The 15,788-nt window shown below is 39.8% G+C and overlaps 2 protein-coding genes across 2 annotated transcripts; both read left to right on the top strand.

The window, feature by feature from the left end:
• Window positions 1-2,012: 2,012 nt before the first annotated feature.
• On the top strand, window positions 2,013-6,743 carry LOC146678888 (cell surface A33 antigen-like). Its single transcript, XM_085404388.1, has 7 exons — window positions 2,013-2,201; window positions 2,798-2,952; window positions 3,064-3,283; window positions 3,607-3,771; window positions 4,378-4,494; window positions 4,611-4,737; window positions 5,144-6,743. The coding sequence occupies exons 1-7, from the start codon at window positions 2,162-2,164 to the stop codon at window positions 5,628-5,630; spliced, it is 1,311 nt and encodes a 436-aa protein (XP_085260514.1). The 5' UTR covers window positions 2,013-2,161; the 3' UTR covers window positions 5,631-6,743.
• A 4,574-nt stretch (window positions 6,744-11,317) lies between these two features.
• LOC146678887 (cell surface A33 antigen-like) lies at window positions 11,318-13,398 on the top strand. Its single transcript, XM_085406555.1, has 5 exons — window positions 11,318-11,360; window positions 11,796-11,968; window positions 12,084-12,303; window positions 12,502-12,686; window positions 13,237-13,398. The coding sequence occupies exons 1-5, from the start codon at window positions 11,321-11,323 to the stop codon at window positions 13,396-13,398; spliced, it is 780 nt and encodes a 259-aa protein (XP_085262681.1). The 5' UTR covers window positions 11,318-11,320.
• Window positions 13,399-15,788: the final 2,390 nt, after the last annotated feature.

Genomic DNA, 15,788 nt, shown 5'->3' with positions numbered 1-15,788 from the left:
CCTGATAGAACCCCCTTTTGAGATGAATTAGAGCGGAAACTGCTAGTCAGGCCTTCCAGTCTGGAAAACTTAACTGAAAGACAACCACATGGGTGACTTAACAAAACCTCTAAACCAAGAACACCGACTGTACCCGGATTCCGTTTTTCATGTTCAGAACCACCCAGTGAGTGACAGCACATAAAGAAGCTGATGCAGGTACACTCATGACATGCGCACAGTCTTTTTGAAAGTTAAAAATATATGTTATTATGCTCAGCAGCGTGAGAAAAATGTTTATCTGTTTTAATGTGCTGGGACATAACTGTTGTTGCTCCCTAACAAAGTCAAAAAAGGCACTCCTCACCGAGAGGAAGTGGCAACAGTGCCCTTGTTGTACCACATGCAGATGATAACCATGAAAGTATTCTCACACGATGTGTTACACATACACATACACTTTTATTTTCTCTACTTCCTTGGTTTTGTTTCAGTTTTACGATTGGGTTTTAGGTAGCCTTCTGTTTGAATCAGTTTAGATTTTATTAGCTGTGCCAACTTTCTTTGCAGTGTTGCTGACTGACGCTTGTTTTTTTTTTTTGTTTTTTAATTTACCAACTGGTAATTGCAGTTTTAATTTTTTGGGACAGGATGGTTGGGTAGCAAAAACAACATCAAGGGTAAGTGAAAGGTAGGAAGTCAGCGAGTAGCAGGGAAGGGATAAAAATATGCCATGACCTTTTTTAAATACGACTTAGAAAATATCAGAAGTTATGTTACTGTGAGAAAAATAACATCAAATCAAAATGCTCAAATCTAATTCCCTAATACAGACAGAGCCAGACCAACTATACTGGGAGACTATGACTGGTTATGCACTTAGAAACTCAAACAACCACCTGACAGACCTGAAGGAGAGCGTGGAAAAACACTGTATCCTTACACTGTGATAGAGGAAGTCAGCTGACATGACACAGTCGGTATCAGACTCATGCCTACAAAATATCAGATGACAATGGTGGTGTCATGTCTTTATTTGATTACAGTGCTTACTTACAAGTTTTGGAGACGCACAATTATTTTTATCAGTTTTTATTCAGCTGTAAAGCTACAACTGATGACATTTAGTCAACACAGGAAATCGTCAGCAATATTTTAATTGTGCAGGTTGCACAGTAAAAAGGGATGTGGCTAGGGTTTAGTTCTTGCACGTGTTGCCTTCTGGTAATGGAGTTGGTAACTGAGTTATAGTCATGAAGAACTAAATGCTAAAATCTTAATAATGAAGGCAAACAGGCCACCATTGATGCCCATGCAGCACAGATAACACACTGGCTTCCATCTTTGGGTCAGCCCCATTTTTTCTTTTTGTTCAATTTAGCCATATTTATACATTAAATCATTTGTAAAGGATTATTGGACACAAACACGGAAATTAAGGGTGAGTCCCACACAACCCCAAATATACACAGTCCTATTAATTATTATTTCGAAATCAGCCATTTTAAGAGGACAGCACACTTGGTTTTAGTTTCAGCGTTGCGCCTTTGCGTGTGATGCCTTTGGGCGATAACCCCAGTCAAACCAGTTTGACGGGGAAACAAACAACCGCACCGCCTACTCAGACTGTCGAGTGTTCGTCGTGCTTTTTTTTTAACGCCCTTCGTTTTTCTCACTCTTACAAACTAAAACCAAATGTTCCAAAAAAAAAAAAAAAAAGACAAACAACAAGAAATAATAAAATAAAGGAGATACTTAAAAAGTGAAAGAGTGATTATTTTCATATTTTGTTCTCTCAACAAGACAAACTAAAGATTTCGAGGTCCAACTGTAAAAATTGGGCATGTAATATTTTAGAATTAGGCCTGTGGTGGAAATAAACTTGTTGTCAAATCCTGAGAAGCCGAATCTAAATAATGGAGTATCCCTGAAAAGGCAGGTATGCTGGAGCAAACTACAAGCTAAAACACGTCAGGTGGGCGGAACAAAAATGTCACCTGAACCTCCAAAGGTGACGTGATTGGCAGGGAGCGCTATCAGTCAACCGGAGGCAGCGAGCGCAACATTGTTCGCAGACTGTCGGGTTTCGATGCAAATGTTGTTTTCTCATTTTTCTTATAAAGGAAATAAGTAGATACTGAAGAGTCAGTGGGTTTTAGTTTGAAGCAAGTAAGTGTTTGCCATGGAGAAGAAGAACTTTTCCTTGACGCTTCTGTGTCTGAGTGAGTATCTTTTTAAATAAACGCTTCTTTTTCTGCGCCTCATCTAGCTGCCACACCTGTTTGCGCACCGTCAGGATCGCCGTCTAAAAAGGGAGCAGGCCCGAGAAGCCTGATTAGAAGGCATTCTTATTTTTAAATGGCTTTTAAAGTACCATATTCCAGTGTAAGCAAATGAAGTAGTAATAAAAGTCATGAAAACAATTATTTAATGGCAGGCTTTTTGAAAAGTAAGAACCGATTGTTTTTCGCCGTTTATCTTTTGTGCACGGAACTTGTTCCAAAATTGAGCTGACACTCAGTGGATGGCTGTAACAGACGTTTGTTTGTTTGTTTGTTTGTTTGTTTGTTTGTTTGTTTTTTAAATATAATCAAATAATGATCATAAGTTCCTTTTTCAAGCTTGGTTTATTTAGTAGGTGGGTGTGGGGGTGGAGCAGTGTTACTGGTCAACTTTGATTTTCTGCTGCTGAACCATTATTAGCGAAGAATCCATGAAGACAAATGATTCAATATCAGAATGTTGTGTTTTTATACATACAGGATAGCTGAGAGTGCTTTATATTGATCTGTCTGATTTGTTTGTATGTCCATCACAGTGCTGTCAGGTGTCGGTGCCGTTACTGTTACCATCCCCCAAGGTCAGTATGAGTATGCCAGAGGGGACAACATCACACTGCCCTGCTCCTTTATAACGACAGCTTCGATAACCTCCCAGACACAAGTCGTCATCACTTGGTCTTCTTTGACTCAGGTTGGCATCTACCTATCTTTATGACTCTCTCTAAATAAATATTAAAATCCTGAGATGCAAACATGTCCTTGTGAGTTTTATTATTCCACTAATCATGTCATTTTCTAACAGGCCGTGATCGCCACCTACTATCACAGCGCTATCCCAACTACTGACATAGACACTGACTATGAAGGTCGGTTGTCCCTGGATGTAGATGTCACTCAGGGAAAGGCTAACCTGAAGCTTTCCTCCATCTCACTAGCTGACAATAAAAATTTTGAGTGTCGTGTGCAGATCCCAGGTGACAAGAAGGGCAAACAAACTGCCATCACAAACTTGGTGGTTCTAGGTAATATGTCAGCTGTCGTTTCTTCCTTTATACATTATACGATGTTACACTCTGATGTTTAACCTTTATATGTTCTGATATGTTGGTTATTCCTAATGCAATGAATTATCGAAAAGAGTGTCTGTGCATGTTTCAACACTTACTGTATCCTGTATATGCATATTTTGAAAGGTCATAATGATTGTGGGCTTGCTCCTGCTGTTCAGAGATATCACTGTTAATGGCTGAATCCATCTGCTATACGTCAGCCCTGTTCGGGATGTGGCTTGCCTTGTATTCCATTACTAAAGTAATCGCACTAAATTTATATTTGTCTTCTTTAGTGGCTCCCTCTACACCTGTTTGTAAGCAACAGGGAACAGCACAGTACGGCCAAGATATCACATTAACCTGTGCATCTGCAGAAGGATCTCCAACGCCCACTTATAGCTGGAAACGTTTTAATGTGCAGAATCAGTCTATTCCTCAAGACTCTAGAACCACTGACAGTAAGTGATATTCTGATTCTTTCAAATCTGTCCCATATCAGAACATAAAGTTTTACTAATCTTTACTTGCAAGAACAAATGTGGACATGATCAGAGAGACGCTACGCTTGGTGTACAAGTGAGCTTAACTTTTGCTACACAGCCACTGTTTGGTATTTAATATTGACGCATATTAAACATGATGAAAGTGAGCAGGAGGTGTAACATGAATGACATTCTAAAGATGAAAAACCACAGGAGATTCAGAATTGTCTCAACAATGGCTGGTATTTAGTCTCTGCTGCAGTTTGGTCTCACTAATGAGGTGACACTTAAATATTTGTAAAAATATTAAATTCAGCTCTGCTTTAGTTTGCTAAAAATAGTTTTATTAGTGAATCAATGCTGAGTGTCTATTTTATTTTAAAAAAAAAATTTAAGGAGAAGTGGCAGAGACACAGAGGCCAAGAATGATATCAGTCAGATGTACGGTTTCATTCTTCTCTATCGCATCCTGTATTTATCTATTTACTCGGCATACTTACTTTACTCAGCATACTGTTCAGAATGGCCAAAGATAGAGGTCATATATTTTTCAGTATATGTGACTAATTCTTTGTGTTTCAGAGGACGGCATCCTGTCTCTGTATAATATCTCCAAAGATACATCAGGATACTACGTCTGCACCTCACAGAACAAGATCCGTTCTGCTACTTGCAACCTCTCCCTCTCGGTCATGCCACGTAAGAGAAACATTTTTATTTTTTTTCTTTCAATAAATAAATCTTTACTGAAAATTATTTTGATGCAAACCTCTGTATTGTTCCTGCACTTAACCTGTCTGTTCTCAACCCTGCAGCATCCCTGAACATTGCTTCCACTGCAGGAATAATTGCTGCAGTTGCTGCTGCCTTGGTTATACTCATCATCGTCATCTGTTGCTGCTGTTGCCGAAAGAAGAACAAAGATGAGGAATACGCTATGGGGTAATGTTCCTCTTTATTATAGATACAAGCAGTTAACACAGAGACGCTTGTACTGAGTGAATGGGATGTTTTCTGCGCAGTATTCTTTTGGAATAAATCTTTTTAAGTGATTTAAAAAATGATAAAATTTGTACATATTGTGTTTGAGGTTCCATATGGCTGTAATCAATGGAAGTGGCCATTCCTGCTGAGTATACAAAAGACAAAAAAGGAATTTTGTTGGTTTAAAAAGCAAAGTCACTTTGTTTTTTAAAATCCACTTCATAATAAATTAATGGTGACAGGAACAGATGCTAACAAAGGAGATGGTGCAAAAGAAATCAATCAAAAGAAATCAGCTGAATAAACCACATCGGTTCTCCCAATAATTTCTCCACTCTTGATGTCTGTTGTTTCTACTTTCTAGAGTTCGTGAGGGGGATGAGTACCACGACAATGAGCCGGATAGAAACGGTGAGGGTCGACGTGTTGAAGGGCAGGGGAAGGACAGTTATGAGGACTCCAGTGTAAAGAGGACTGAACGCAATGAGGAAAAGAGTCAACCAGATCGCAGCGACTATGACGACCGCCGCAGCGACTATGACAACCGCCGCAGCGACTATGACGACCGCCGCAGCGACTACAATGATCGGCGGCGCGACGATTATGACGACCGCCGCAGCGACTATGACGACCGCCGCAGCGACTACAATGATCGGCGGCGCGACGATTATGACGACCGCCGCAGCGACTATGACGATCGGCGCCGCGACTACAGTGACCGTCGTGAGCGCTATGATGACGATCGCCATTATCAAGATCGTCGCCGTGATGACAACCGCTATGATGATCGTGACCGTGATAGACCACCAGTGCCCAACAGTAAGCCCCCAAGGAGGGACTACGATGACTAAAACCTCCAACCTGTAGCAAAGCACCAGCTTTGTTACATGAGAGGGGGGGACCTAGCTATATCAAAATGGACCCCCCATGAAACAGCAAAATTAGGGCTGAAAGAGTAATCTGTTCGGAAGGAATAGTTTTAGATCCTTTTGAGTAGGGACAGAGATTTGTGGGGTTAATCTTTAAAAAGTTTGAAAACTGCCCAGGAAAAGATTTGTATGCAAACGTCCTATTCTACGAATATAGAGAACTGGACAAACATTTGACAGAGCGCCTGCTAAATGTATGTTTTAGAGGTTCCGATTTTCTGAATTTTTGTCTTAAGTAACTTATAACGTTAGGATAAAGACTAGATAAGCAGCTTAATCTCCTGATTAAGATTCTGAGCAGGCGTGGTGATTTATGCACACATTCGCTCACAGTATACAAGCGTTGACTAAATTTTTGTTGTACAGTAAGAGAACAGTTAAGTGGCTGTGTCTCTTTGTACTGCTAGTTTTATGTAGGCATTTTTTGTAAATAAATTTTGTTCTATCACAGTTGTTAAAATCTAACATGTTTTAAGTCATTCTCTCTGATAATGAGTGACATGTGTCATGTTTTCCTGTGAATTGTGTGCGAGTGTGACACTGGTCTGGTCACATTCTGAAGTGAATCATGGCTCGACACACAAACACAGAGGCACAACAGATATGTTTTATTGAAGCTGTTTTTTTTACTTTTGGTTTTGGGCATTTTCTCTCTCTTGGTGTTTTCTTTATTTAACATCCTTCTACGTTGGTATTACTGGTAGTAGTCACAGCAAAAACTCTTCAGCTTTTGTTGCATATACATACATACATACATACATACATACATACATACATACATACATATGTATGTGTGTATATGCAACAAAAACTGGCACTAGAAGATTGATGACTTCTTTTTTTTTTTTTTTTTTTTTCTCCATCAAATTCAAATATTGTTTTTGTACACTGAATATATACTTAGATGCTGTTTTGTACATTTTGCATTGATGATGTTATGACTTTTACTGAGAATCATCAAATTCTTATGCAATTTGTTGTATGAAATATGCTGTTTATATACGATAAATAAAGTTGACAAGGCTTGGCTTTCGACATGTGACTCCAGAGCTCAGTTGCTTAATGTTGAGTTCCATATATGCTTTTAACAACTAAACCCCTTAATTATATCTGTGTGGTCATTACATAATTGGCTGATTATGCAACTGCATTACTGAGCAGGTTTTCAAATGATGTGGTCATGCCGCCTATGTCGATTTAAATTTTAGTGTGTTACATTTTACACATGTATTTGATGACTAGTTGAAAAGCATATGGATGTAAATAATGCAACATAGTTTAGACAGCGCCACAGCTGAACTCTAATACTGCGAAAAGGACTAGGAGAAAACACAAGGTGATAACTTAGAAAGCAAAACTCTAGTAACATAAACATTAAAGAAGGTGTATTCATCAACTCAGTGGTGTAAAACAAGTATGGCTGTGTGTTAAGTCTATATGGAAAGCAAGAGATGTAGAAAAACACTAAACCCCGGTGTGATTCATCCAGGTAATCGCATTTAGGTCAGTACCTGCACTGCAACTGAAAAGAAAAACAGAGACATCTAGTGCTTGGATTACTCCGGCAGAGATCACAACAGCGAACGCAGTTTTTCTTTCTATTTACAGTGACAGAGTCACACAGCGAGTCTTCATATTTGAATAGCTGGAGCACAGAATGTGGACAAGTTTGTCTTTGATAAAAGCTTAAGTATGAGGGGCAGGGATAGCTCAGTAGGTAAAGTGGTCGCCCCATGATCGGAAGGTCGGCGGTTCGAATCCACTTAACGGCTACCCTGAGGTACCCCTGAGCAAGGTACCGTCCCTACACACTGCTCCCCGGGCGCCTGCTTAGTGGGCTGCCCACTGCTTCACTGAGTGAATGGGTCAAATGCAGAGAAAAACAAGTAATTTCCCCATGGGGATCAATAAAGTATCCATTATTATTATTATTATTATTATAACTAAAAATGACATGAACTCTCACTGCTGTCACAGAGCAAATGAAGTTGGAGTGTGGGCCACAAAAAACCAGAATAACTCAAGTGTAATTTCTCTCCTTGTAATGCAGGAAGGACAAAGTCAAGTGCCTTTGAATTAGGGTAATCATTTTTGGGGATGGACCCACAAAGGTGTGTACCTGGAAATACTACACCCTGGCACCTTTGCTCAGGAGCTGAATCATCTGCTCTATGTGGAACTGAACAAATTCACTAAATGTGTCTCATATCTCCTTGTTCTCAGAATAACTTTAGACTTTAATAAACACATCGAGGACTCACTTACCACAGCAGATTTATTTTAAATGTATCAATTTTAGTTTAATTAAACCAGCTGAAATGTATTGTTCTATTAAAGCAGCTTATACTGCTTTAATGCTACACACACATACAATGTAAGTGGCACTGATATTGCTTTAATTGTAAAAATCAAGAAGCAAGTTTTTCAGGCAACATTTTGGATCTATTTGACATGTGTCGAAATTCTTTTTTTGAGAGAAGACAAATATGCTCAAATTATATGTTCCCAAAATGTATTATTAGACAATTAGAATTTCTAAATAGTTTTACTCTCTAAAAGCTGTGGGAAGTCCTTAGATCCTATGTCAGTTTCATCTACTGCACCTTTCAGACATCCTCCTGTAATGGGAAATGATTCTTCCCACTTTTGTTGTTGTCAGTGGTACCCTCATCCTATATGTAAGTCTTCATATCTGTAGCTGTGTAACTGGTGTTCGAGACAGTGCATATGTGGTTTGTATTAGAATATGCTTTTAGAAATAGTGACCTTCTGAGCATACTCCAGTTAGTAGTGAGGTCGGAGGACGCCGGGAGCGTGTACCCAAGTGGAGGCTGAAGTGGGTGGAAGCGGAGAAATCTTCTGTGTGTGGTGTGCGTCATTGCTGCAGGGAAGTTGATGGAAGTTATTGATTTACCTGTTCTTTTCCTGATCATATGCCTCTTTTTGTAATATTTAAGAGTTGTAAGTGTGTTGTTTATAGGGTGATGCAGACTACGTATGACACTTTACCCTGTATTTGAGGTTTAGTTCTCTTTATGTAGACTTTATGTAGTCTTTAACCGTTATACCGATTAGATGATAGAAACTTAGTTTAACTTGTCTGTGGCTTGTATGTAATGTTTGTATCAGGTGGAAACTAGTGGCAAACTAGACAACATATTTGTGGAGGGGGCATGTGAGGGCATGTCTATCTCGCTTATGGCCTGTATAGCCACTAGATGGCACTGTTGATTATATTTAAATATGAATGCCTTAATTCCTATATTGCTAGGAAATTTGGTTTGAAGACAAATCTCTAGATTAATACTTATTTAGGACCTGTTAACAGCTTAAGTAACTTAGGATATTATATTCATATTTATCTGTATATTGTGTTCTGTTAATGTAGTTGCTATTTCATTGTTCATTTACTTTCAGACCATACTCACACTGTCATTCCTACTGGTGCTACTGGTACAAATGCAGTCTAATTCTCAGACTGCATTTGAGGGGACAAAATTACACCATTTAAGAGATCCACTTTACATACAGTCCTACCTGCTAACACTGTTCAATCATTTGTGAGCATGTTTAATTTTATTCAGGGAGATTTTAGAAGCAAAATTTTAAATGTTAAACAGATTTCTGTTAGGAGTCAGTTTATTTTTACATTCATAACACTAAATATCATACATAAAGACTAGGGTAGCAGCACAAAACCAGATGTTTATCAGCTGATAAAAGAGCTACACGACCAGTGTTACTGACGTTTTTAACCACGGGTGGAAGAGGTTGGCTTATTACCAACTGGGACTTTTCTCTTTGTTTTTCCTTGCCATGGTTCAGAGTCATGGGGTAGCTAAACACAGCAGAGCAGGGAGGAAAAGTGTGCCTGAATGAGAGGAGCACTAGTCATACTACACCAAATAAATAAAAAATTAGATGATAGTGAAAAAGCTGAAACTTTTCTACTATCTACTACAGAATTTTATCATTTTTATATAGGTAGATAATGTGTAGTTAAAATTCTGTAGACTGAAGGAAAGCTGACTTTATTTGTTCCGGACTACTTAAGATCAAAGTGGGTTGCTAGCGGTTGCCAAACATTAGGAAACAGTTGCGAAATTCACCTTGAGGATTTTGTAATATGTTTTTGCTCCAGAAGTGGTCGCTTGTCTGAAAGGCATGCGTTTCATTACACACAGTTATGTACACAGTGCTGAAACTGTCATGAATCGCTGTGCGGCAGGCAGGAGTTGGACCCAAAATGCAGGACTCACAGACTCGGGGAGGTGAACTCAAAACACAGCTTTATTTGCTGGTAGAACAAACATACAAAACTAGACTAAACTGGGAAACCATAAACTAAGAACTCACAGGGAGATCCACACACACAGCATGAGGGACGACGCGACACTGACTCAGAGAAACACAGGGTTTAAATACACTGGGAAGTAACGAGGGGAATGAGACACAGGAGGGCACAGCTGGGAGAAATCAGGACTGACGAGACAAGCAAAGCAGGACGCATTCACATGAGACACGGACCATCAAAGTAAAACAGGAAGTATCACACAGAGACGCGAACTTGACACAGTGGAGACAGCAACTAAGAAATACAGAGACATAAACCATAAGGCAGAGGTCTAAGAACCAAAATACACAGGGAAATACTCAGCTGGGAACACAAGAGACTAGACTAGAGAGAGTAACAAAAAACCAACCATGAGAACATAATGCACAATGCAGAGTGACAGAAAACAAGAAACTCAAACATGCAAAGACACACAATTACACAGAACAGAGGGGACACAGAGAGACATGAAGGGCAAGGGATCAAAACTAGAAGCCATAGAATAAATCACACACCAGTACAATAATACAAAAATCACAAAGAACTAAAAACGCTGGGTCAGGAGACCCAGGACCGTGACAGAAACAGGTTGTTAAACTGAGATTGTATTAACAGTTATGTTTGTGGAAGCTGCCCTGCTCACCTTTTTGTGTTAATGACTGGGGAGGATGGAAGGAGAGAATATAGCATGGATTCCAAAATGTCTCTCTTTAACAATGATAAACTCTTAACTTGGGTTTTAATGCTTGTTGGTCCACCGAGCTGCAGTCAACTGTTTTTTGCTTTAGTCATGTGTCAAGTACTAACACTTAGACAGACATAAAACAAATACAGAAGCATACAAGCGATGGCAAAACAAGCGTGAAATGATCTTGAAATGTGTGCACATGTGTGCATTTCTGTGCCTGTGTCCATTTGTGTCTGAGTACAAGGGTGAAATGAAAGAGGACTTGTTATTTTTACAAAATCTTGCAGCAGGGTACAACTACACACATAAAATCTTCTGGTGCCACTTTATTTACTGTTACCATCATCATCAATAATGATTACCACCAAATATTAAACAAAATGTGTGTATCACCATCTGAATATAAATACACATGAAGAGTTACAGACTCCTCCAGGTGAATATGCATTCTCTGGAGTAGAATGCATATCCATTCTCTGCATAGGTGTTTTATATGATGCTGTCTTCATTAGATTTTTATTATTTTATTTTTTATGGATGTGAGTTTGGATGTGTGTGAGGAGCAGCTCAGCTTCCACCTTTGGGTTTGCCATGGAAGAGAGGATTTATGCTTTGATGCTTCTTTGTCTGGGTGAGTTATTCTACTGACAAACATTTGCTTTTTTCCACTGCGCCGCACCAAGCTGCCTGAGAAGCCTGTTTAAATGTGAGTCTACCTGAAACTTACAGATTTACTAAATTGATTATTTAAAGTGTGATTTTTCCAAAACAAAATGAGCAAACAAAGACTTGGTTGTGTCAGCCGTTGATAAGAATGTGTTCTGTTTCCCTCAAAGCATAGATGGATTGCTTTACAACATTCATTCAACGCGGGATTGTAACAGATTAATATTTTCGTGTGCAATTTATCTGTGTTACCATATGGCTGTAACTTCTTTTTTTCACAACCCCTCCATTTCCAGCAAAGAATCTGCACATGAAAAATTTCACAAATTACTGTCTTTATAAATGTAAAACAACCACATACCCAATATGGCATAAGTGAATGTTTTTATGTCCATTACAGTGCTGTCAGGTGTCAGTGCCATTGATGTTACCATCCCCCAAAGGCAGTATGAGTATGCCAGAGGTGACAACATCACATTGTCCTGCTCCTTTACAACTACAAGTCCCATAAACTCCCGAACATTAGTCGTCATCACCTGGTCTGTTTTGAGTCTGCAACCTACCATTGAAGAGGTTGGCATCTACCCATCTACCTACATCAAACTACCAGAATAAACATAAAAATGATGAGATGCAAACATGTCTTTGTGTTTTTTATTATTCCTCTAATCGTGTCATTTTCTAACAGACAGTGATCGCCACCTACTATCATTGGCCTACCCCCAGTACCGACATAGACACTGACTATGAAGGTCGGGTGTCCCTGGATCTAGACCTCACTCAGGGAAAGGCTAACCTGAAGCTTTCCTCCATCTCACTAGCTGACAACAAAGATTTTGAGTGCCGTGTGCATACCCCAGGTGACAAGAAGGGCAAAATATCTGCCACCACACGCTTGGTGGTTCTAGGTAGTATTTCATTTGTTTTCAAAGAAATGTTCTTCTGAAGTTAATTGTTTCTGCTTTTCTATATAGCATACCTACTGTACATCATATATTCATATATAACACTTTAAAGGTATTGTTTACCTGTTATCTGTTCTCTAATATGTAAGCGGGTCATTCTTAACCCAAGAAAGGATAAACAAGAATGGGTTTTTCTTTTAGCGGCTCCCTCTAAGCCCATCTGCAAGATCCAGGGAACAGCAGAGTACCATCAGAATATCAGCTTGATATGTGTGTCCGAGGAAGGTTCTCCACCCCCCACCTATAGCTGGGAGCGTCATGACATAAAGAACAACCCTGTTCCCCATGACCCCAGTACCACTGACAGTGAGAAACACATTGATCCTGTAAATCTATGTCACATAACAGGGATTGGCTTACACAGAGTTTTAAGATTTATTTCAATTTATTCAACTCAGTTGACCAAGTTTTTTTTACTGCAAATCTCATTCTGGGAATCACACACATGCAGCACTTTTATCTATGCCTGTGTGATTTCTAACATTTTTTCACAATCTCTCACTCTAACGAATGGATCAAGGGAAAACTCTAGGTTCAGCATCTGCCTAAGAATACGTCACCACTCAGACTGGAGGAGTCACAGATTGAGCCCGATGACCTGCTCAGTGCTCATTTTGGTCACTGAAGAATAACTAAATGACAACTTCATTTAAAAGATTCAAGGACAGAAGGTGGCATAGGCAAGGAGGATTTCCTTGCCTCAGAGGCTTCACTCTGCTGCATTGCACCCTGCATATACTGATTACTGATCACGCTGTTCAGAATACCAAGCTCATGTTTTCCCCAAGCAATAGCACTGTAGAATTCGTTCATAACTAAATCATGATAGCTGTTACACTCACTTATTATTTGTGACTAATTTGTTGTCTTTCGGAGGGAGGCATCCTTTCTCTGTATGATATCGCCATCTGGACATCGGGATACTACATCTGCACCTCAGAGAACAAGATCCACGCTGCTACCTGCAACATCACCCTGTCAGTCAGCCCACCTAAAATAAGCCCTTCTTTAGGTTGGCTTTTGAACTTTTTTAATTAGTACATTTTTGCATAAATAAAACATGTAATACTATTTCTGTATTAGGTCTGTATTTCTGTAGCAAAGATAATGTTGTGTATTATTAAAATTGTGTTATTGTGAATCAAATTGTTGAATGAAATATGGCACCGTATAAAGCTGAAGCTGAAGTGACACCAGAGCTATGTTCCTTCATGTTGAGCCTAAGTCTGCTGTGTTCTCAAATATTTGTTCTGTAATCATCTACAGCTGTAGTTTATCTACTTCAGGATTAACACCAGTTTATGCAACCAGGCTCATGTGACCTGAAATGTTCTCTGAGTTATTTATTTGAGTTATAGTAGCTATTGATGCAACTTTTTACACATGAGAAATATCCACATGATTCTCCAAACATCACATTATCAGCCTCCCTCATGACAGGAGTCTTTGTACTCATTTGGCTCTCCTAACTGTCATGGTCCTGAGTCTGAGGACTCGGTGTTTTGTGTTTCTTTATATTATTCTTTGTTCTCGTTTATTCTGTTTTGTCTTTTGTTTAGGTTTGCTATGTGTTAGTGTTTTTGTTTCATGCCTGCCTGTGTTCCCTCTGTCTGTCCATGGTGTTATTGTGTCTGCTCATGACTCTGCCTGTCAAGTTCAGTGTTCTGTCTGGTTCTCTGTGTCTGTTAGTTTCCTGTTTTATTCTGAAAGTTCATGTCTCATGTCAGTGTGTTCAGTTTTACCTCTCGCCTGCCTCGTTAGCCTAATTTCTCCCTCCTGTGGCCCATTCCCTGATTACTCCCCGTGTATTTAAGCCCTGTGTTTTCCTGTGTTCTCTGTCGCGTCGTCTGTGTTACGCCGTGTCAGTCTTCACTACTCTGTGTGTAAGTGTCACAGAAATGGCTTATGTATAAAGAAGTTTAAGAGATGGTTCCAGCAGTTAAAATGTTCTTGCTTGTACGTTTCTGTGGCCAATATTGTAAGGGTGTGTTTATCTTGTCACAAAGAACAAGTTTTGTTACACCGCTATTATCGCGAGGTTTGGGCGTCATAGTATAGGCTGTGAGCCCACGTTTAATAATCACGCTAAGGAGTTCAGCGAGCTATCTGCAAAGGCCTGGTTAGTCTACCAGCGGTACAAGACTGTAAAGCTATTCTTCTAGGACCTCCGAAGTGGCAGGCGGCCACGAGTTTTCACGGCGTTCAATAAATGCAGCCAAGCGCCCGTCTTGAAGAAGCCGTGCCTGTGTTGTCATTTCGGAGTTACACTGTGTAACCCGGGCCCTATTTCAGGAAGCCGGTTTAGTGCAAACTCTGAGTAAGTATACCCTGAGTTAACGAAAACTCTGGGTTTTCGGTTTCACAAAGCGAGTTTAGATTAATTCTGAGTGAGTTACTATGACGACACACTCCGTGAAGCTAACCTGCCCCCTAGCAGGTTTACTTCAACTAACCCTGACGTTCTCCGCCTCTGTGTCGGAAACCTGACTGTAGGAAGTGTCAGACATGGCGTGCCCCTTCCTTGAAGAGCCAGTAGATGTTGAAGCCCAAATTCTCCGCAGAGCTCTCCGCCGGGAGAGAGTGATTAGAGCGCGTTTGGACATTTTATCATTTCCTGATGATTTCCTGTGTGAACGTTACCGTTTTTCAGCACAATCTATAATTTATTTGAATAACATCCTCAGGCCTAATATTGCTCATGTGACACATCGCGGACATGCTCTCAGTTCTGTACATATTATTTGTATTGCACTTCGGTTTTTTGCAAACGGGAGCTTTCTGTATAATATTGGTGACGCTGAGCACGTTTCCAAGGCTACCGTCTGTCGGGCAGTCAGGAATGTTACAATTGCACTGAAACGTCTCCTGCACTCGTTTGTGGTGTTCCCCGGTCCCACAAGATTTATCAAAGAGAGATTCCACAAAATTGCAGGTAGCAGGATGAACAAAACTTAATCCATGATGTGGTGATACTTGAACTACTACTTAAATTTTACATTTATTTTCACGGTTCCCAGGCGTGATTGGCTGTACAGATGGCACTCACATTCCAATCATTGCTCCTTCAGTAAATGAAGGAGACTATGTGAACAGGAAGTCTTTCCACAGCATTAATGTGCAGGTACATAGTTCCCTGTAGCATTTCAAACTAACAAATTATTTCATTATAGTAATGGATGCTAATTTGCGTTCTCTGCACTGTGAAGATCATATGTGATGCTGCCAACATTATCACAAATGTGGAAGCCAAGTGGCCAGGCTCTGTGAGGGGTGGTGGTGGAGGACCCCCACTTGTTTTTCGGGCCTCCGCTTTTTTTCTGTTGGCTATAACGGGTCACATTTGAGCATACAGAGTAAGCAAATATGTACTTGTAATGTGCTCAGATAATTTCAATAAGTGCTTACAGAAAGAAAATTAATGTAGCCTC

This window comes from Rhamphochromis longiceps, linkage group LG1 (assembly GCF_057381845.1).
Source record: "Rhamphochromis longiceps isolate RC_006_pf linkage group LG1, R_longiceps_female_GT1.1, whole genome shotgun sequence".
NCBI classification, from domain to species: domain Eukaryota; kingdom Metazoa; phylum Chordata; class Actinopteri; order Cichliformes; family Cichlidae; genus Rhamphochromis; species Rhamphochromis longiceps.
Note: the sequence above shows the minus strand (reverse complement) of the source record. Positions and strands in the feature narration are given on the sequence as shown.